This window comes from Somniosus microcephalus, chromosome 23 (genome assembly GCF_052327205.1).
Source record: "Somniosus microcephalus isolate GS21.2 chromosome 23, FLI_Smic_1.0, whole genome shotgun sequence".
Taxonomy (NCBI): domain Eukaryota; kingdom Metazoa; phylum Chordata; class Chondrichthyes; order Squaliformes; family Somniosidae; genus Somniosus; species Somniosus microcephalus.
Window position 1 is genome coordinate 21,031,899 of NC_141009.1, and position 22,196 is coordinate 21,054,094.

Here is a 22,196-nt window from a genome sequence, read left to right on the forward strand (position 1 = left end):
CACTTTGGACAGCGGGCTGGAGCCAGCAGCCGGGTCGCATCCAGTCACCAACCCCGGCTGCACCAGACCCGCCGAGGTTGGGGAAATTGTGGCCTTTAATCACAAAGGGACTGTAGTAACATTTATGCAAGAAGAACAAAAAGAAAAAGAAATATTTACATTTTAATTTATTCCAAATATTACAAAATAAAGTGCTGAAAAGTCTCTACATTTCTATGATTCTACAAGAGAAATTTACAGAAGTTCACACTTTACTAAGATCATATGGAGGTGCATCTTTTCATTTGGAAAGTTAATTTAGTATTCAAAGATTTGGTGAGATTATCGAAATTAATTGTGCTGCTAATAATACTGCTGTCAACTAAATAAAGCTAAATAAGTTTTACCTGGGAGAGAGACATTTTTTTTTTTTTTTTTTTGAGGGGTCGCAACGGAAGAGATGTAAAAGCAGCTCAGAATACTGGAACTAGATAATTGGAACACCTGCTCCCCATCAAACCAAACTAGTGTACTCCATTCACATCCCTTCATCTTCCACAGGCAGCTTGCTTGAGCTTCATTGTGTTGTATCCGCATGAATAACAATTTATGACTCACTGGGTGCAGTGTAATCTGACTCACCATCCCTTTTTCCTCAGCTACTTGCACTACATCCGATATTAAAAAAATCTAAATGAGCCAGAAATTCTGATCCCTACGGGTGTGTACTCACCTGTAGGGACATCGGAAATGCCAGTTTCAGGCATGCACTGCGCATGCGCTGGAAACCGGCATTTCCAATCTGTGAAGGGCGGGCTTGACAGGTCAAACGCCTGCGCCGGCTAGAAGTTCCGGTTTTTTCTCAGTTGCTTCAAGCCAGGTAAGTCGGAAGCAGCTGCGCCTAGAAAATCAGGCGTACAGCCTACATTCAAGCTCCAGGAAGAAGAACTCTTTCAGCAGTGGGGCTTGTAAACACAAAAAAAATTTTTTTCCCCACTGATTTATCATTTAAAAATACTTTATAAAAAGGTAAGTTTATTTTTAGCCCTGTTAAAAACATTATTTTTTTTTCAAAAATTAACTATAATTTATGTAATTTCAAGTCATTTTAAAAATGTGATTTTTTAAAAATGTATTTAAAGTTTTACTATGTTTTGGGGGTGATCTCCATTCATATATTTGACAGGTCTTCTTGTCAAATGTATGAAGGGAGATTCCCTTCTGATTGGCTCCCCATGGCCCACGTGATCCCAGGGACGCTGCAAACTACCTGCGCCTCTGGGATACGTGGGCCCTGCACACCGGCAGTTTGGAGAGGCCCAGGAACGGAACTCTGCACCTCCTGGGAGCCCTCCGGTCTTGGCGCAGATTTTTCCAGATCACAGCCCTCCGCCCGTGGGAGGCCTGCGATCGGAATATCTGGGCCATCATATCTGAAAATGGGGGACTAATGGCACACTGCTGTTATTCCTTTTCTGGAGTTTGAATTTCTGCCAATTGTAAGGATCTTATATAAATGAAATGTGATCAAAGTTCTTCGTTCACTGGTACACACAGGCCAATTGGTAAAGCTAGCACCAATATTTACAGTGGCTTAAGAAAAAGAGGGAAAGAAGGAAGGGAGAACGAACATTTATATAGCACCCATCATATCCTTTGGATGTTTCAAAGCATTGCCTATGCAGTAAAATACTTCTTGCGAAGGAGTCACAGTTATGCAGGAGGTGGTCTTCTAATATTGAGATTCAAATATATTTGTTGGGACATCTGCATGACCAATACCTAACTGGGAGTGCTTTTGTTAGGTGTGAAGAGTTTGAAAAGTGTTCTATTTTCCACCGGTGACATCCTTTATTAAGCAAGATAAATTTAAAAAGAATTACTTCCATGGATTGGAAAATTAAAAATTGGTAATAAAGTACTTACTAAGATGTATCATAAAAACCATGATACACATACATCTATCTGAAATCTTATTGGACATTTTACTTCCCAATCTTAACTCAAAACTTCCTTTCTTGTAAATGCATGTATACAGAACAGAAATGATGACACATTCTGGATTACTTTCTGATGCTGTTGCAATTTTATCAGCATTTTACCTGATCTGCAAAGTTTTGGTATTCTTCCGGCAAAATCCAAGAGCGAGGATAAAACTTGTATTCATCAGGAAACAATTCCTGCATTGTTCGAACTGCTCGACTAAAATTGACTTTCCGCACCATTTCCATCATGCCTAAAGGAGAAAAGAAACTGCAATTAGAAAAGTATTCGAGATGACAATACATGATTGAGCTTGATATATTAGCTCGATACACCAAAGTACCTCAATCCCCATTATACTAGAAAACAAATAATGGTTTTCAGGTTAAAAAAAGCAATAAACGTCTAGCATATACATCGCATCCAAAAAGGGAGCTCAGCATTAAAAAACTGAACGATTGAGTATTTTACCATTTATAAGCTAAACCCACAGCTATTTATGTAGCACACTGCATATGCTAAGGTATTATTTAGTGTCATTGAGTTTTCACACTTGTTCTTAATAGTTCTGCAAAACCAAACTATGACTTTTTTTTAAATTTTTTTTAAACACACAGCTTGGTTCTCAGTATTACAGAAGCAAAACTTAAACTTAAAAATATATGATACATAATAAGTTTTCCAGCAAATACAGTATGATCCACAATACATTTTCCAGCAAATACAATATTATGCAGTAAAACAGTTAGAAGTGGCAGGCAACATTGGATGTGGCATGCCAAGGGTATGACAATATGTTTCTCTCTGGAGTATTGAGGGGACCAGAATCTTTATATAACAGTTGGAACCCTTCAGCACTTACTGGCAAGCAGTCAATCAGAAAGGGACGAAGGGTGACGGGAGGGAAAAAAGAGAGTCTGGAAAAATTTCTCCTGCATCAGCAAAAGTGATTTCATGATCTTCTCTGACCGGCTCACGTATCCAAGACTCCTTTACAGGAAGGGTTACAAGTTCCACATGGCCTTCACGTAGCATTAAGTAGGAGCTGCAACAAATAGTTTCAAAATCCATCACTATGCTTCACAGGAACAAAATAAAATATTGCTACTCTAAAAGAAATATCGGTAGTTAGAACGTTCTTTTAAAAGAAAAATTCTTGCAGGCAACCTCCCAATCTCCATCCTTGTTGGCCAAACAGACAAAAGTCTGATCATCAGGCTTTCCGATGCGGCATTATATCAACTAAATGACAGCTGTCACTAACTTGAAATGGCAACTAAAAGTAAATCACGTTATTTCCTACTCAGATTCACCCTCAAAACTCAAACTCCTGGCCTTCATCCTTTTTTTTTATTCATTCATGGGATGTGGGCGTCGCTGGCAAGGCCAGCATTTATTGCTTATTTGTAGATGCCCTTGAGAAGGTGGCGGTGAGCCACCTTCTTGAACTGCTGCAATGCGTGTGGTGAAGGTACTCCCACAGTGCTGTTAGGTAGGGAGTTTCAGGATTTTGACCCAGTGGCGATGAATGAACGGCAATATACTAAGCCAGGATGGTGTGTGACTTGGAGGGGAACTTGCAGGTGACGGTGACCCATGCGCTCTCTGCCCTTGTCCTTCTAGGCAGTAGAGGTTGTGGGTTTGGGAGATGCTGCCAAAGAAGCCTTGGCGAGTTGCTGCAGTGCATCTTGTAGAAGGTACACATTGCAGCCACGGTACGCCAGTGGTGGAGGGAGTGAATGTTTAAGGTGGTAGATGGGGTGCCAATCAAGCGGGCTGCTTTATCCTGAATGGTGTCGAGCTTCTTGAGTGTTGTCGGTGCTGCACTCATCCAGGCAAGTGGAGAGTATTCCATCACACTCCTGACTGGTGCCTTGTAGATGGTGGAAAGGATTTGGGGAGTCAGGAGGTGAGACACTCACCGCAGAATACCCAGCCCCCGACCTGCTCTTGTTGCCACAGTGTTTATATGGCTGGTCCAGTTAAGTTTCTTGTCAATGGTGACCCCCCTAGGGTGTTGATGGTGGGGGAATTCGGCAATGGTAATGCCATTGAATGTCAAGGTGCGGTGGTTAGACACTTGCTTGTTGGAGATAGTCATTGCCTGGCACTCGTGTGGGGCGAATGTTACCTACCACTTATCAGCCCAAGCCTGAATGTCGTCCAGGTCTTGCTGTATGCGGGCATTGACTACTTCATTATCTGAGGAGTTGCGAATGGCACTGAACACTGTGCAGTCATCAGCGAACATCCCCACTTCTGACCTTGAATTGGAGGGAATGTCATTGATGAAGCAGCTGAAAATGGTTGGGCCTAGGACACTGCCCTGAGGAACTCCTACAGCGATGTCCTGGGGCTGTGATGATCGACCTCCAACCACCACAACCATCTTCCTTTGTGCTAGATATGACTCCAGCCAGTGGAGAGTTCCTCCTCCCCCCCCCCCAATTCCCATTGACTTCAGTTTTACTAGGGCTCCTTGATGCCAGACTCAATCAAATGCTACCTTGATGTCACTCTCGCCTCACCTCTGGAATTCAGCTCCTTTGTCCATGTTTGGACCAAGGCTGTAATGAGGTCTGGTGCCAATTAGTCCTGGCAGAACCCAAACTGGGCATCAGTGAGCAGGTTATTGCTGAGTAAGTGCTGCTTGATAGCACTGTCGACAACACCTTCCATCACTTTGCTGATGATTGAGAGTAGACTGATGGGGCGGTAATTGGCCAGATTGGATTTGTCCTACTTTTTCTGGACAGGACGTACCTGGGCAGTTTTCCACATTGTCGGACAGATGCCAGTGTTATAGCTGTACTGGAACAGCTTGGCTAGAGGCACGGCTAGTTCTGGAGCACAAATCTTCAGCATGACAACTGGGATGTTGTCGGGGCCCATAGCCTTTGCTGTATCCAGTGCATTCAGCCATTCCTTGATATCATGTGGAGTAACTCGAATTGGCTGAAGGCTGGCTTCTGTGATGGTGGGGACCTCAGGAGGAGGCCGATATGGATCATCCACTTGGCACTTCTGCCTAAAGATGGTTGCAAATGCTTCAGCTTTGTCTTTTGCACTCACGTGCTGGGCTCCACCATCATTGAGGATGGGGATATTCATGGAGCTTCCTCCTCCAGTTAGTTGCTTAATGGTCCACCACCATTCACGACTGGATGTGGCAGGACTGCAGAGGTTTGATCTGATCCATTGATTGTGGATTCGCTTAGCTCTGTTTATAGCATGCATGCAGTCCTGTGTTGCAGCTTCTCCAAGTTGGCACCGCATTTTTAGGTACGACTGGTGCTGCTCCTGGTATGCTCTTCTACACTCCTTATTGAACCAGGTTGGTCCCCTGGCTTGATGGTAATGGTAGAGTGAGGGATATGCCAGGCCATGAGGTTACAGATTGTGGTGGAATAAAATTCTGCTGCTGCTGATGGCCCACAGCGTCGCACGGATGCCCAGTTTTGAGCTGCTAGATCTGTTCTGAATCTATCCCATTTAGCACGGTAGTAGAGCCACACAACACGATGGAGGGTGTCCTAATTGTGAAGGCGAGTCTTCGTCTCCACAATGACTGTGCGGTGGTTACTGCTACCAATGCTGTCATGGACAGATGCATCTGTGACAGGTAGATTGGTGAGGACGAGGTCAAGTTGGCTGTGGTTGTTGGAGGTCATTCATCTCAATCACATGACATCACTGCAGGAGTTCCTCAGGGCAATGTCCTAGGCCCAACCATCTTCATCTGTTTCATCAATGACCTTCCCTCCATCATAAGGTCAGAAGTGGGGATGTTCGCTGATGATTGCACACTGTCCAGCACCATTCGAGACTCGTCAGGTACTGACGCAGTCCGTGTCCATATGCAGCAAGACCTGGACAACATTCAGACTTGGGCTGACAAGTGGCAAGTAACATTCGCACCACACAAGTGCCAGGCAATGACCATCTCCAACAAGCGAGACTCTAACCACCTCCCCATGACATTCAATGGCATTACCATCACCGATTCCCCCACCATCAACATCCTGGGGGTTCCATTGACCAGAAACTTAACTGGACCAGCCACATAAATACTGTGGCAACAAGAGCAGGTCAGTGACTAGGTATTCTGCGTTGAGTGTCTCACCTTCTGACTCCCCAAAGCCTTTCCACCATCTACAAGGCACAAGTCAGGAGTGTGATGGAATACTCTCCACTTGCCTGGATGAGTGCAGCTCCAACAACACTCAAGAAGCTCGACACCATCCAGGACAAAGCAGCCCGCTTGATTGGCACCCCATCCACCACCTTAAACATTCACTCCCTCCACCACCGGCACACCGTGGCTGCAGTGTGTACCATCTACAAGATGCACTGTAGCAACTCGCCAAGGCTTCTTCAGCAGCACCTCCCAAACCCGCGACCTCTTCCACCTAGAAGGACAAGGGCAGCAGGCGCATGGGAACACCACCACCTCCAAGTTCCCCTCCAAGTCACACACCATCCTGACTTGGACATATATCGCCGATCCTTCATCGTCGCTGGGTCAAAATCCTGGAACTCCCTCCCTAACAGCACTGTGGGAGTACCTTCACCACACAGACTGCAGCAGTTCATGATTCTGTGAGTATGACTGGGTCAGGCTGTTGCTTGACTAGTCTGAGACAGCTCTCCCAATTTTGGCACAAATCCCCAGATGTTGGTGAGGAGGACTTTGCAGGGTTGACTGGGCCGGGTGGTCGTCCGGTTTTATTCTTATTGTTTTTCGTAGCGGTTTTTTTTTTTTTTTTACAATGGAGTGGCTTGCTAGGCCATTTCAGAGGGCAGTTAAGAGTCAACCACATTGCTGTGGGTGTGGAGTCACATATAGGTCAGACCAGGTAAGGATTTCCTTCCCTAAAGGTAATTAGTGAACCAGATATTCGCCTCAACTACTCCATATGGCAGGGAGTTCCACATTCTAACATGCATTTATATAGTGCCTGTCACAACCTCAGGATGTCCCAAAGTGCTTTTTACATTTTGTTTTAATTATTCGTTCACGGGATGTGGGCATCGCTGGCAAGGCCAGCATTTATCGCCCATCCCTAATTGCCCTCGAGAAGGTGGTGGCGAGTTGCCTTCTGAACAGCTGCAGTCCATGATACTGCTTTGTAGCGGCTTGGTACAACGGAGCGGCTTGCTCGGCCATTTCAGAGGGCAGTTAGAGTCAACCACATTGTTGTGGGTCTGGAGTCACATAGGCCAGACCGGGTAAGGACGGCAGATTTCCTTCCCTAAAAGGACATTAGTGAACCAGATGGGTTTTTACGACAATCCGATAGTTTCATGGTCACCATTACTGATACTAGCTTTTTATTCCAGATGTATTTAATTAACTGAATTTAAATTCCCCAGCTGCCGTGGTGGGATTTGAACTCATGCCTCTGGGTCATTAGTGCAGTAACATAACCAGTGAGCTAGCGTTCCTACAACATTAAACACTGAAGACGGACCACCACCAACTTCTGGGCAATAAATATCGGCCTTGATAGCAACGCTCCCATCTCAAGAATGAAGAAAAAAGATTATGGGCCTTGGCCTTTACCTAGGTTTCTTGAGATATATCTATATTCAAATTCAGGACTTTTTCCCATTGAGAATCAATATTTGTAGCTCAAATAGTTGATAAGTAAATTGGTACTATCCGGAAGTAATTTTAATGCTTTCTTCAATAATCCAAATAGGGTAACTTGTCCTTTTGTATGATTCAGTAGTTATTTTAGAAAAAAATAGTTCTATCTGCAAGCAGATAAAAACAGCAAATTATCTGGCAACTTTCAAAGTTGAAAAGGGACATTAATTTGAAATTTGATTAATTAGAAGATATTCTAGTTCAAATCATTCAATGTAGTACAGGAAATAAAATACTTTTGGAACCATGCGGCTTATATTGCCAGAAGCATGAATAATTAATTTATTACCGGGACTGCATTACGTGGTGTTCCGAAATAGACAGAAACTAGATCAATAATTAGGATGGAGTTGTATGGTAACTCTAGACTGGTAGTATCATACTTATTGCAGAACCTTTCAGAATTCTATTTTCAATGTTGGTAGTTTATTCAGTGCATAATGTCAGCCTTGGCTCTGTGATAGCACTCTCACTTCAGAGTAAGGTTGTGGGTTCCAGTCCCACTCCAGAGACTTGAGCACAAAATCTAGGCTGGCACTGTTGGAGCTGCCGTCATTCAGAGTCGTCGTTAAACCGAGACCCTGTCTACCCACTCAGATGGACGTTGAAGATCCCACGGCACTATTTGAAAATGAACAGGAGCGTTCTCCCAATGTCCTGGTCAGTATTTATCCCACATACAACATCAATAAAACAGATTATCTGGTCATTATCACATTGCTGTTTGTGGGACCACGCTGTGCGCATATCAGCTGCTGCATTTCCAATATTACAACAGTGATTATATGTCAAAAGTATTTCAATGGCTGTTAAGAGCTTTGGGTCAGCCTGAGGTCGTGAAAACCGCTATATAAATACAAGCCTTGCTTTTTTTTTTCCCCCTTTTTGCTCATGATTTTCCTTACAGAACAGTAAGAAAAGAAAACTGACAATTGGTGATTAAACCCTATCTGCAAACTTTGAAAATCCACGCTTGGTGTCACTATTTCCTAGCTTCATCACACCTCCCACCTGGCTCATATAGACAAGTGCCCCACAGGCTTAAATGGCACAGAATATTAGTAAAGCTGTTCCAGGTCAAAGAGGCCTTAAAATTAAAACACATAATTTCTATTGGTTGCAAACACTCAAAACATTCATAACATCAGATACCCTGTTTAAGCTCAAGACACACCTGTGACATGGCTCCAAATGTCAGCACTCTTGTCTCTCAGTCAGAGGTTGCAGATCCAGGCCTGCACCAGGACTTGAGCACACAATCTAAGCGGTCACTCTAGTGGCCCAGAAATTCGGGTCGGGGGCTTCCCGCGGGTGCAAGCCCCCGACCTGCACTTACCTTGCGCGCCGGCCGTTGTGCTGTGGGCCCCCATGGAATTCCGATCCTGGGCCTGCTCCAACTGCCGGTGCGCAGTGCTTGCATATCCCAGGGGCGCAGTTAGTTCGATGCGTCCCCCGGGATCACGTGGGCCATGGGGAGCTAATCGGAGCAGGGAATGCTCCATTCATAAGTTTGACAGGAGGAGCTGTCAAAACTTAGAAATACTATGGGCCCCAAAACATCACTAAATCTTCAAAGAAATTTTTTTTTTTTTTTTTTAATCGTATTTTTTAAATAAACTATAAATTACATGAAATAACTTTTAAACAATAATTTAAATTTTTGAAAAAAATAATTTTATTTTCTAACGGGGCTAAAAATAAACTTACCTTTCTTTAAAGTATTAAAAATAATAAACTTGTGGAAAAAATGTTTTAATTGTAATTAATTCACCACTTACCTTGGTCTCTTGCATCACAAACCATCCATGGCTAGGTGAGCTGCTCCAAGAGCACCCCGAGTGTAGTTTTGAAAGAACCTACTAGGAGATGCACATAAATGACCCAGGAACAACTTCTCTCCTTCTCTGTGGGAAAACAACCAAGCCTCACTCCACTCTCACTGTGACATGGCTACGGTCTGGAACTTAGAGCAGGAACTGCAACTTGTCCCACCAATTCTGGCATATCATATTTGACCTTCTAATGCACTGTAGAAACCCAACACCCACCTTCTTTTTCAAGGTACCCACTTTTACTGAGGTTCTGTTCCACAGTGCCAGCAACTTCCGATACCTAACCCAAATGGTTAACTTCTACGGGTGAACCTAGATGAAGTATGTTGGCAGACTATTCCTTTGTGTAGAGCATCACAGCAAGGCCACACCCAATGTCCATACACATGCACTTTCAAGCATGGATTACTGAATGGTGATCAGGAGCAGGAATCCTGGGCTGATTTGCCCTCCCTAACCTAATTGGGCATGGAGACCAATCGCAACAGTCCTATTCGTGTCCAGGCCTGTCTGCATCATGAAACTTCCAAATATAACTCTCCACTCATGAACAATGAATAAAAAGAGAATCTATTGGACGTAATGCTATGTTCTTCGTAGAAGAATAAATTATCCAGAAGCTGGGTTTGAAAAAGACAATTTAGGCTTCTTCCTTATTGAAGATCAATATATAATAATATTGTACTTTGTTTATCTTTACACCAATCAATAGAAAAATATATTGACTGGCTTGTGTAATTCAGTTAAGGCTACTAATTAGAAATTCACAATGCTGTTAATGAAGAAGGGAGTATTTATTTAGCCTCTAAAATGTATGCTTAAAAAAAGTTATTTTGATACCATAATCAAGGGGGGTTAATTTTGTAATGTTTTTATTCCCCCCCACCACCCCCCAATTCAGTTTGTATTAATACAGGAAACTCTCGTTTAAACGGCACCTAAATATACGGAATTCTCTATTAACCGGCAAAATTCATACTCCGAAAACACCTCAATAACCGGAAATGTTGCCGAGTCAGAGTCCGAGTCTCCCGTGATGGCTGAGGTAGTCAGTGGGGGTAGTTCTCCAAATTGCCACTACTCGGCTTCTTGGCACTGTCAGAAGTCCGAACACCTCAATAAACAGGAGTCTGACTCTGTTTGTTAAAAATAGCCTCGGTAGATAACCCTCTCCGTCATCCGGAATTTTTAATCAACTGGCACCATCCTGGTCCCGTTGGTGCCGGATACCAAAGAGTTTCCTGTATACCACTTTCCTTCTGTAATTCCCTTGCTAAACCTCTCTGTCCTCCTTTAAGATGCTCCTTAAAACCTACCACTTTGACCCAAGCTTTTGGTCACCTGTCCTAATGTATCTCCTTATGTGTAGTTTGGTGTCAAACTTTGTCTGATAACGCTCCTGTGATGCACCTTGGTGCGTTTTACTATGTTAAATTAAAGACACTATATAAATGCAAGTTATTGTTGTTAATATAAAGCTCAATCACCACTAATCTATATTATAGCTTATATTTGCAAAATCACACTGAAGATATACAAATTCCACATCCAAAACCATAATGTCCAATATCAGTTGACATTAATTCTCCAAAAATGAAATCTGCTACAAGTCACAATTTTCAGATCTTAAATCGTTCAAAACAATTTTTCCTTTATTCACTGCATCCACTGAATTTAAGTGCCAAAAAGCACTGTAATATATGTTAACTGCCACTAGATGCCTTTATCATACAAGTGCTATTGTATAGGGCATAGTTAATGATCCAGTGAATAAGAAGCATATAGTATTTGATCTGTTAAATAAATCTTAGGTAAGCAAACCTTCATGTCATACTAACAACAGTAATACTATCTATGTTTTAAATTTAACATAAAGCTAGGGATCTGCTGAGATCAAGTCCTATTTAAAATTATCCAACAAAAATCAATGACAAGTCCATAGGATCCTACATTTACCATAAAAATTGAAATAACTCACTTTCAGATTTTTAAAAAAAGGCTTCCCCCGATAACACTGTTACTGAAGTGGCTGTTGTGCAGCATTCATTTACTTGGTTGCAAGCTGCTGCCAGGTACAAGTTTCAGTCAAATGTATTGCCAAATAGAGGATGCATGTTTAGAACCTGTTAGTAACCATATTTATTCAGCTGATGCAGCTGAGTGAATGAGCTTCTCTGTTGTCAGCAGAATGCAACTGATTGAGGTTAAGCAGTCTGGGTTGAGAGGTTGGAATGGCCCAGAATTTCCTGGAGACTTGCGCCATTCCAATGCTGCATCTACGGTGTTGGGTTCGTTTTACTCTATAAAATGCCCGAGTGAGTTCCGCCAATATTTGCACCGCGCCATAATTTAATTAAAACGTGGACTTTTATACCACTCCACCAATATACTCGCTGAAACCCTGCTAAATTGATTATCAAAGCTTCGCCCCCCCTAATTAAGTCAACGCCAATCGTAAATTACCTGTATTTATACCAGTTTTCTCATCCCAGCCATAGACTGAAAAACAAGTGTGCAGGCGAATTAATTTAAATTCATGAGTTCAAAATAATTGATTGAAGTAAAATTAAATTTCTGCTCTTTCTTTATATTTTTAATTCTTAGCTAAAACCCACTCTTAGCTAAAACAATTTTTCTTTGCCATTCCATGTTAGGTTTAGTGTATATTGTCTGCACGTTATAGGGCACTGAACTGACTGCACATTCCACTGATGAAAGAGAGAGTGGGGGAGAAATGAGTTGATGCCCGTTTCGTGTCTAAATGGTCGGCGCGCTTGCAGCACACACCAGAAGCGGGAGACTTGATGCATGTTTGAAACTGGGCCTCAGGCCTTAACTGAACAATTCTGGCATGCTGCAGGCACTAGTTGTGCCTTCCGAGGCAGCTTGCTGGTTACCTCTGAACCAATTTGGGCAAAAAAAAAATCTATTTTAGAATGTTTCTAAAAAAAGTGAATTCAGCATCCCGAGAGGATTTGCAATTCAGAATTCTGTGACTCAGGTCAATATGGATCGGCTTAAATTAGTTCATTGATGCAGATGGGGTAAGCCACTGGCTGCGCCACTTCTGAGGTCCCTGATTCGCCATTATGTTTGCTGCAGCGTATTCAAATTACTTTTCCAGGAAATTTTGGAGCAAGTTCGTAATGGGAAGATCAGGGCACAAAACCGCATTTTGTGTACAGTGTAAATTGCAGATCACTCCGTACCAGAAAATTGATGTAATTCACTCAATTGCCTTTGGGGAGTCTGACAAAAATTTAAGTTTTATCTTCCTGAAAATTTTAGCAGTGGCTGGTCATCTCTCTCAGATTAATCTGTGTAAACAATTTGCACATGGTCTATGGAAGGATTGGGCTTTATGGACAAATGGTCTCTCTTTCCATACTTACGCTCTTAAGTTGTGCCTCTCTGCTATAAAGTGTTTGGAAAAGATAGAGCAGAATAACAGAAGTAAACTTGATAAAAGTCACTATAATTGGATTTGCACAAGTTCACCCCTAAAACAGGTCTGCCACTGTTGATTTTTCTACTGTTTATTGAATATTGAGGACTAAATGGGGGAAACATGTTCAATCAGGGTCAAAATGGATGCATGAAGTATCTCATTTTCTCACTTCAGCACTTTGTTACTTATAGAAGCTTATAAGTGCTGCTATTATAACTACAGTATTGGCAAATCTACTTAAATGTAGAAAAAAAACCTCATGAAAAATATTCCATGACAGCACACAGCAAGTTTTGCTGGCAATAGGTCTGTAATTATGCTATTTCTGGAACTTCATGATGCATTTTCCGAAAGGGAGCCAGTCAACTATTGTGAACCAACAAGACTTGATTACACTGGAATCCCCTCCAGCCACAACTGGTGCTGCAAGTACAATTGAACCCTTAAACTTGATTTTCCTAAAGAAAGCCCCTGATATGGGAGAGTTCAATGCAATTAGAAATTGAATGTTGCTACCCACTCAACATAACAAAATTGTAACAAAACAAAATTGGGAGAAAAGTAGGATCATGCCTAGTACAGGCTGAATTATTTAATTGAAAGAGGACATTATTTTGGCAAGAAACCTGGAACCGCCACTCTAACCCTATTTCATCATTGATAAAATATACTATGCCACACTAAATTAAGTAATATTCTATTTATGGAATTGCAAGGTAATATGCAGAGAATAAATTTGCTTAGAATCCAATTTTTTGGGCTAGATTTTTCTCCCAAAATAACGGTGAGGCTAATGGCGTTCTCCGTTATTTATGCGCAAATGGTATAGCAACTTCAGGCAAGGGGCAGATGCACAATTAAACTCAAAAATCCAAAAGTTGTTGTCCAAGTTGTGCCACTCCGCTGTTAGCTTTGCAAAAATGGCATTTTGCTGTCTTCCTCACCATTGAATGGTGTGAAGTTGCTGTATTTGCATGGCAGATATGAACTAAACTCGCCACAGAAAATTAAGTCAAGTAATTTCAAGTCTAAGTAACCTTTAAAACGTGTGTTAATTACTGCCAAACAACAGCAAGCATTTACACAGCTCCTTTAACGTAGCAAATCATTCCAAGATGCTTAACAAGAGCATCATCAATCAGGATAGATGACCAAAAGCTTGGTCAAAGAGGTAGGTTTTAAGGAGCATCTTAAAAGGAGAGAGCGAGAGCGAGAGAGCGGTTAACGGAGGGAATTCCAAAGCTTAGGGCCAAGGCCAGACTTGGAGGAGTACAGAGATCGAAGGCTTGTAAGGTTGGAGAAGGTTACAGCGATCGGGAGGCTGAGGCCATGAAGGGATCTGGAAACAAGGATGAGGATTTTAAAATTGAGGCATTGTTCAACTGGGATTCAGTGTAGGTCAGCAAGTATAGTGGTGATGGGTGAATGAGACTTGGTGCGAGTTAATATAAGAGCAGCAGGGTTTAGGATGAGCACAAGTTTATGGAGGGTGGAAAATGGGAGGCCGGCCAGGACAGCATTGGAATAGTCAAGTCTAGATGTAACGGCATGGATGAGGGCTTCAGTAGCAGGTGAGTTGAGGCAGGGTTGGAGTCAGCAGATGTTAGAGGTGGAAGTAGGCAGTCTTGTGGATATGTGGTCGGAAGCTCATTTCAGGGTCAAACACAACACCACAGTCTGGCTCAGCTTCAGACAGTTACCAGGGAGAAGAATGGAAACAGTGGTCAGGGAATGGAGTTTGTGGTGAGGACCAAAGGCAATGGCTGGAATTTTCTTTATTTGGGTGGGTCGGGCGCAGGTCACGACCCCGTTGCCGCTTCCATCCCACTCCAGAAATCGACTTTGCGCAAATGGGGCCTATTAAGCCTGCCCAGCGCGTTACCTGGCCCAATTAAATGGTGCTGGTCTGATGACGTCATCCAGGATGCATTTTCAGCCAGTAGATTAAAAGGAGCCATGGGCACGTTGCATTTGAAGGTTCATCTAGGTGGGTGCAGTCACTGCACTGGAGCAGTTGACTGTTCCAAACACCTGGAAACATGACTGCACAGAGGCAGAGGGCTGCATCCAGTTTCTCCGATGATGCCCTCCATATGCTTGTGGAGGGAGTCAGAGCACACCGGGAGGTCCTCTTCCCTTCAAATGGGTGGAAGAGACCTCCCCAGGAGACAAAGAGCCTGGCTCCAAATTGCAGAGGAGGTCAACAGCAGGGATGTGGTCAGGAGGAGCTGGGTGCAGTGCCAGAAACATTTCAATTATCTCATTAGATCAGGAAAGGGGAGTACAAAGCCACACTCAACTTCATCCTGCTGTGCCTCTCATCACATCCCCATCACTCTGCCTTCCCAACCCTACTCCTGCACATCATTACTCACATCAACATACCTTGCACGTCCACCCATCCCTCTCTATCTACATTATCACATCACCATCTTACTAGCCACCCCTCACACTCATCTTAACTCAATCATACCAACTAACAACACACAAGGCCATTTGGCATTGCCATCCCACTCCATCTAAAGATCTAACCCATCCATTTGTTACACTCATTCCAACAGTCTCACTCGACCGTCTCTTCTTTCCCTCTGTGGTATCTTGAGGTGGCCATAGATGGAGAGACAGACACAGGTTAACTCCTTAACATGGTTTAATCAACACTTGCACATAAAAGCTTCTGCCATGAGGCAGCAAAAACAAAGAGTACAACCAGTACAGATCAGACTTAACTCAGGAGAGCAATTGCCACAGCACCACCTGGTGGATCAGGTTACTCATAACCTCCCAGGTTACTACACCCTCCTTGCAGGAAAAGAGAGCCCATAATAAAAAAGAGGGAAAGCAAGAGAACTGGAGGTGGAACACCATCATTTGCCACCCTCACAACAGCAGAGGAGGCTGCGTTAGAAGTATATATTTGCCGAGCAGGTCGAGGTGGGAGACAGAGAGAGGGAGACATTTCAGCAACCTGGTGACAGAATTACATATCAAACAGCTACATGCCGTAAATCAGTCACTCATATGGGAACTGATGTTATCAGCCACTGAATGGGTACAGCTACCATTATGCACATGATGACCATTCTTCATATCATAGAATCACAGAATGGTCTCCTTCTGTGCTGTAACCATTCAGCCCGTCGAGCCCGTGCCGGCTCTCTGCAAGAGCACTTCAGCTAGTCCCACTCCCCCGCCACTGTACAGGAGGAAAAGGAAGACGACTCCTCAGAGGAGCCTCCAGCCTCTTGGGGCGCATCGTCACCAGACATAAGCGCACCCAGCACTAGCGCAGATATGCACACCTCGGTGGGTGCAACACGAGATATAGTATTGTCACCTGGTGCCTCCCAACTCACACCCTCCACCACCGGAGAACTGTGGCTGCAGTGTGTACCATCTACAAGATGCACTGCAGCGGCCTCCCAAACCCGCGACCTCTTCCACCTAGAAGAGCAAGGGCAGCAGGAGCATGGGAACACCACCACCTCCAAGTTCCCCTCCAAGTCACACACCATCCTGACTTAGAAGTATATCACCGATCCTTCATCGTCACTGGGTCAAAATCCTGGAACTCCCTCCCTAACAGTACTGTGGGAGTACCTTCACCATACGCACTGCAGTGGTTCAAGAAGGCAGCTCATCACCACCTTCTCAATGGCAATTAGGGATGGGCAATAAATGCTGTCCTTGCCAGCGACACCCACAGCCCATAAACAAATAATAAAAAAAGAGCAGATGGTAGAGATGGTGACAGCAGCGGAGACTCCTCGCCGGAGGGCGCAGGACGCTCCCAGCTCTGCTCAGCTGCATGTAGACGCTGCGGCTCAAGGGCCATCCAGAAAGAGGGCAATCCTGGAGGTGCAGGAAGAAGTGCAGGAGGCTGTGACAGGTTTTGCGACTACAATATCTGCAAATGTTCAGAGTATAGAGGAGTCCATCTCAAACATGAGCACCATCATGTCACAGGCAATGGTGACTGTAGGCTCTTCCATGGAAAGGATGGCCACCTGCATGGAGCAGCTAATGTGCCACTCACATAAGCACATGCTATCTATGGAGAATGGATGGCAGAGGCTCACAGACCTCCTCTCTAGGAGGGATGTCAGTGTAGACGTGGGTCCTCGTGGCCCCACTGATGTGTAGCAAGGTGCTCTCCAGCTCCCTGCTAGCAGGAAGTGCAGGTGGCCCATAAGAGGGGACATGGAAGTGTGGGCTCCTCTCAAAGCACTTACACTTCTCCCCCGTTGCCACCCCCTCAGTCAGGGCCCTAGATGCCTCCTCGTACAGCGATGGCCGAATCTGCCCCTGCACAGTCGCAGGAGGAGCAGACTTTGACGGGGCCATCAGAGGCTCCAAAGCCCAGAGGATGTCCGCCAAGAATGTCTAAGCAGTCGCAGCAGGGAAGTGAGCAGGCTGCCTCTACTTCTGCTGAAGCCACAAGGGTAGCACCTCGTAGAAGCACGCACAAGAGAAAGATGACACACAAGTAGATTCACAAGGGTAGCCACTTGGGTGTTTTATTCAATGTTAATGTCACGTTTCTGTTAATGTGATCTCAACCATAAAAATCTTTATTTTCACCACTTTCTGGTCTTGGAGAAATTTGTGTGCACCTTTGGAATGGTTTAGTGAGTTGCAGTGAATGGTGAGACATAACAGTACCTCCACCAATGGTGATCAGTGTGAAAAGGAATGGCTTGGTCATCGTGGGGATGGTTTATGGTGTTGCTGTGGGATGGTGCCAACCTGGCACAGTATGTGGCAGCCATATGGGTGTAGAGTGTAAAGTTAAGCAAATCTGGCCATGATGAGGCCATTCCTGGCCTCCCGAGCAGCAATGTGCTCGGATGCTGATGCCCTCTGTCTGTGCAGCATCAGGTGGTTGCGGAGAAGGTTGGTGGTGCTGCTGGTGGTGCTGCTGGTGTTGCGGCTCATCGTGGTCAAAATCTGAGGACCAAGGTGAGACAGTATAAACGGCACCCGATGCTGATGGAATGGATGGCAGTTCAAGTAGAGTTGACAGAAGCAATCTGCCAATGGTAAGAGAGGTTCTTCCAATAAGAACTAGGAGCAGGAGTAGGCCAATCGGCCCCTCGAGCCTGCTCCGCCATTCAATAAGATCATGGCTGATCCAATCTTGGCCTCAACGCCACTTTCCCGCTCTCTCCCCATACCCCTGGACTCCCTTGTAGTTCAAATGTCTGTCAATCTCCGCCTTGAATATATTCAGTGACTCCGCCTCCACAGCTCTCCGGGGTAGAGAATTCCAAAGATTCACGACCCTCAGAGAGGAAAAATTCCTTCTCATCGCCATCTTAAATGGGCGACCCCTTATTCTGAAACTATGCCCCTCAACAATGAGGTGACACTGGACGGAGAATTTGCTGGAGACACTTGCAGCCTGCAGAAAGCTAAGGGGGGGGGGGATTTCTTGGGGGGTCAGCAGGCGCGTTTGGTGGTGGGTCGGGTGGTTAAAAAAAATTTTAAAAAAAATTAATTGACAGCGGGTAAGGAACCGGCCGTCAACCCACCTCCACACTAGTTTCCCAGATGTTGGGTCTGTCATCGCTGAACAGATCTGACACCAAGCGGCAGGGGAGCCAATTTAGATTATTAGGAGCTTGTTAACAGGCACTTAAAATCTAAATGTGAACTTAAAATTTTAAGAGTTCGCCACAGCTTCCCCGCTGCTCAGCGATCACGTCAGATAAGGAGGTCAGTAGTTGTGTCAGCATGGGATGATTTCTTAACTTGACAGCTGCAAATATTCTATAAAAGCTCACTTTTCATAGCTGTTCACTTTCAAAGGTTAGGAGCTGTTGCTTACTGCATTTGGAAGACACTGAGCTTTATGCAACTTGCAAGTGTTTGGAGCAAACTCTGTATCCAGTGTCACCTCATTGGAACAACCTCTCACCATTGACAGATCACTTCTGTCATCTCAACTTCACCTGCCATCTATTCCATCAGCATCGGTGCCCTTGAAACTCTCATCTTGGTCCTCAGAATCCCACCACCATCAGCCCCAACACCAGCAGCATCAGGCACACCAGCAGCACCAACACCACCAACCTTCTCCGCAATCAACTAATGTTGCACAGGACAGAGGGCATCAGCACCAGAGCACATTGCTGCCCAGGACGCCAGGGATGGCCTCACCATAGCCAGATTTACTTCACTTGACGCTGTACACCCTGGCTGCCACATAATGTGCCAGGTATGCACCACCCCATAAAGCATCACTACAATGCCCAAGCCATTCCTTTCACACTCATAGCCATTACGGGGGGGAACCATTATGTCTCACCATTCACTGCAACTCACTATGACGCTTCCAAAGGTGCACACAAAATCTGTCCAAGAACGCAAAGTGCTGAAAATAAAGATTTCAATGTTTGACAGCACATTAACTTCACATGAACACTGGCTAAAACATCCAAGTGCCTACCCTTGTGTGTTGTTGCTTGGTATGATTGGACAAGGATGAGGGGGAGTGTGTGGGTGGCTAGTGAGATGGGGAATTAATAATGTAGATAGATAGAGAGAGGGATGGGTGGAGGTGCAAGGTAAGTCAGTGTGAGTAAGGATGTGCAGGAGTAGGGTAGGGAAGGCAGAGTGATGGGGATGTAATGAGTGGCACAGCAGGATGAGGTCGAGTGTGGCTTTGCAGTAATGTTTTGTGATCTACTAAGATCACTGAAAGGTTTGCGCCATTACAACCTGGTCCTCCTAATGACATACCTGCTTGTGTCTTCCTGCACAATGTGCAACCAGGCTGTGTTGATCTCCTGGGGAGGGAAGAGGACCCCCTTGTGTGCTGTGACTCCCTCCATAAGCATATTGAGGGAGTTGTGGAAGAGCCTGGGTGCAGCCGTGCATTTCTCTGCAGTGCTCATCAGTGTTTGCAGCACCTCAATGCTGTAGAACACTGACAGCACAACTGTCAAAATCAATTTGCGCATGGTCCCTTTAAGGAAACCGGCTGATGACACGTCATTAAGTGACGTCATCAGACCCGCTTCCTTCAACTGGCCGGGAAACGTGCTGGGTGGCAAAAGATCACTTTGGACAGCGGGCTGGAGCCAGCAGCGGGGTCACACCCCGCCACCGATCCCAGCCGCACCGGACCTGCCGAGGTAGGCGAAATCACGGCCTAAATATGTGCTGGCAATGTAGTCAGCAACAGCTTCTGCCTGAGGAAAGTGATCAGCTGTGAGGTCGGAGCTTTTACAGTATATTTGATGCAGTCAAGTAATCAAAGTAATCAGCTGGATCAATGGCCACTCAACTCCTGCCTCAGGTTGACAGATGTGGATCCCGAGCTGCATGAGTCCCATGGGCATGCAGGGAAATTTGAAAGACATTTTGGGGGGGGGGGGAAAAGGCGCTTAAGTGTCTGACAGCAAGCGGATAATGATTTCAATTAGGTCACCCACCTCTGCTGTTCAGGTTGCTGCCACACTGGCAAACAAGCCAGAAGGGAAGCCACGGGGCTGGGGACAGGGGTGAGATGACGGTGGGTTCCCGACCCAGTCCGAATTTTTTCAAATTTCCCACCCAACCCGCCTCTGATCGTGCCTGCACAGACCCCAGAAAATTCTGGCCAATGGCTTCAGTCTTCCCACTATTTAGTTGGAGGAAATTTCTGCTCATCCAATACTAGATGTCAGACAAGCAGTGTAACAAATTAGGCACAGTGGAGGGGTCAAGAGAGGTGGTGGTGAGATCGAGCGGAGTGTCGCAACATACATGTGGAACCTGACGTCGTGTTTTTGGATGATGTCGCCGAGGGGTAGCATGTAGAGGAGACATGAAGGGGGCCAAGGATGGATCCTTGGGGAACTCCAGAGGTAACGGTGCGGGAGTGGGAAGAGAAACCATTGCAGGTGATTCTCTGGCTACGATTCGATAGATAAGAATGGAACCAATCAACCTCTCTAGCACAATATTAACTATTACAAGTGTGGAGTCTCATTCCTTCATGTTTTAATTGTTGTTGGAGGTTTTTAAAATGTCAAATTTAATTTTTTTTTAACTTTTCCTTTCTGTCTCATTGTTTATCCCTCTCTTAATCCAATCTTTCTTTCCCTCTATTTCTCTTTCTGTACCCGATTTGACATTAAATTAACCCACTCTAATATACACTTCCTGCTCAGTCCTTGAGCTGTTTATTTCACAATCCCTCAACACGATTGGTTAAGGAGATACACGGTTGCTGCACCGTTATTAGCTCGCACTTTCAGCAACTTGCTACGCTAAAAATGTTAAAACCTAAGCGTGCAAGGGCAAGTTTAACTAATGACAGTTGCCCTGCTGCAGCAAATTATGGCCAATATTTCCATGTAAATTTGAACATAATTTATTTCATACTAGCACAGATTTCTTACTATACTCTTCTCCTGTATTGACATTGACATACCAGATGGTCAAAGATTAGCAACATTAACAATGAGAGATGACTGAATATGGCATGAGTTGAATCTCTGCAAAAAAACAATCTTCTCCCTATTTTTGATGCTTTTTCACAATCAATTGATATCACAAACCACGGATTCTGTCCTGACTGACATAGATCAGTTTGTGTGCCGCCAGTAACCAGAGCATTATACGCAGTAATAAACAAATAATCAGCAATGAAGCAGACCGCTGTCCCTCATTGAATACATGAAAGCATTCAATAAATACCAGCAAGGCAGATTTGTGACAGGAATCTCACCATAACAGCCGTTGCTTAAACTCTATAAAAAGTTTTCAAGCTACTAAAAAGTGAAAAGATTAAAAGAATATGACTTTTTTTTTCCATTTTAATTCATCCAATTAGTTATTGCCTAGAATTACTAGATCATCCTTTGGCATTCTACTGATTTTCATACGAGGAGTATTTCTCTGATCGAACTCTCAAAGTGAATGGAAATTGTTTTCTTTCAGCTACTCTCCAATTAGATTTTGTGGAGCACCAATTACAAAATTATACTATAAATATTATTTATGTTTTCCTAGTTGCAAAATTAACTAAAAGCAATACAGGAAGATAGGCTAGCAATGTATTGGGTTAAGCCACTGAAATGAAATCACTGGAGATGTACCTGGATATTTGTTGACTTGACCCGAGCGGCTAACTTCACCATCGTGGAAAGACACTCCATGCCAATAGATATCACAAAGGAGGCGACGTCCTGCTGGAAACTGAAACACAATAAAAAGACAGCTGACGTTAAAGAACGTATACAAAAGATAATTTAATAGGTATAAAGTACTGCATTTTATTCATATGACTGGGTAAGTAAGAAAGGAAAGAACTTGC

General features: G+C 44.3%; 1 protein-coding gene across 4 annotated transcripts in view; it reads right to left on the bottom strand.

Moving 5' to 3' along the window:
- The window catches only part of ttll11 (tubulin tyrosine ligase-like family, member 11), a 217,714-nt gene that overhangs the window by 191,706 nt on the left and 3,812 nt on the right, over positions 1-22,196 (bottom strand). For all 4 annotated transcript variants that reach the window (XM_085965581.1, XM_085965582.1, XM_085965579.1 and 1 more), the window contains exons 2-3: positions 21,979-22,078; positions 2,082-2,215 (exon numbers count right to left, since the gene is read on the bottom strand). In XM_085965581.1, coding sequence (XP_085821707.1) covers positions 2,082-2,215; positions 21,979-22,078 — 234 coding nt within the window. The remainder of the gene's footprint in view (positions 1-2,081; positions 2,216-21,978; positions 22,079-22,196) is intronic.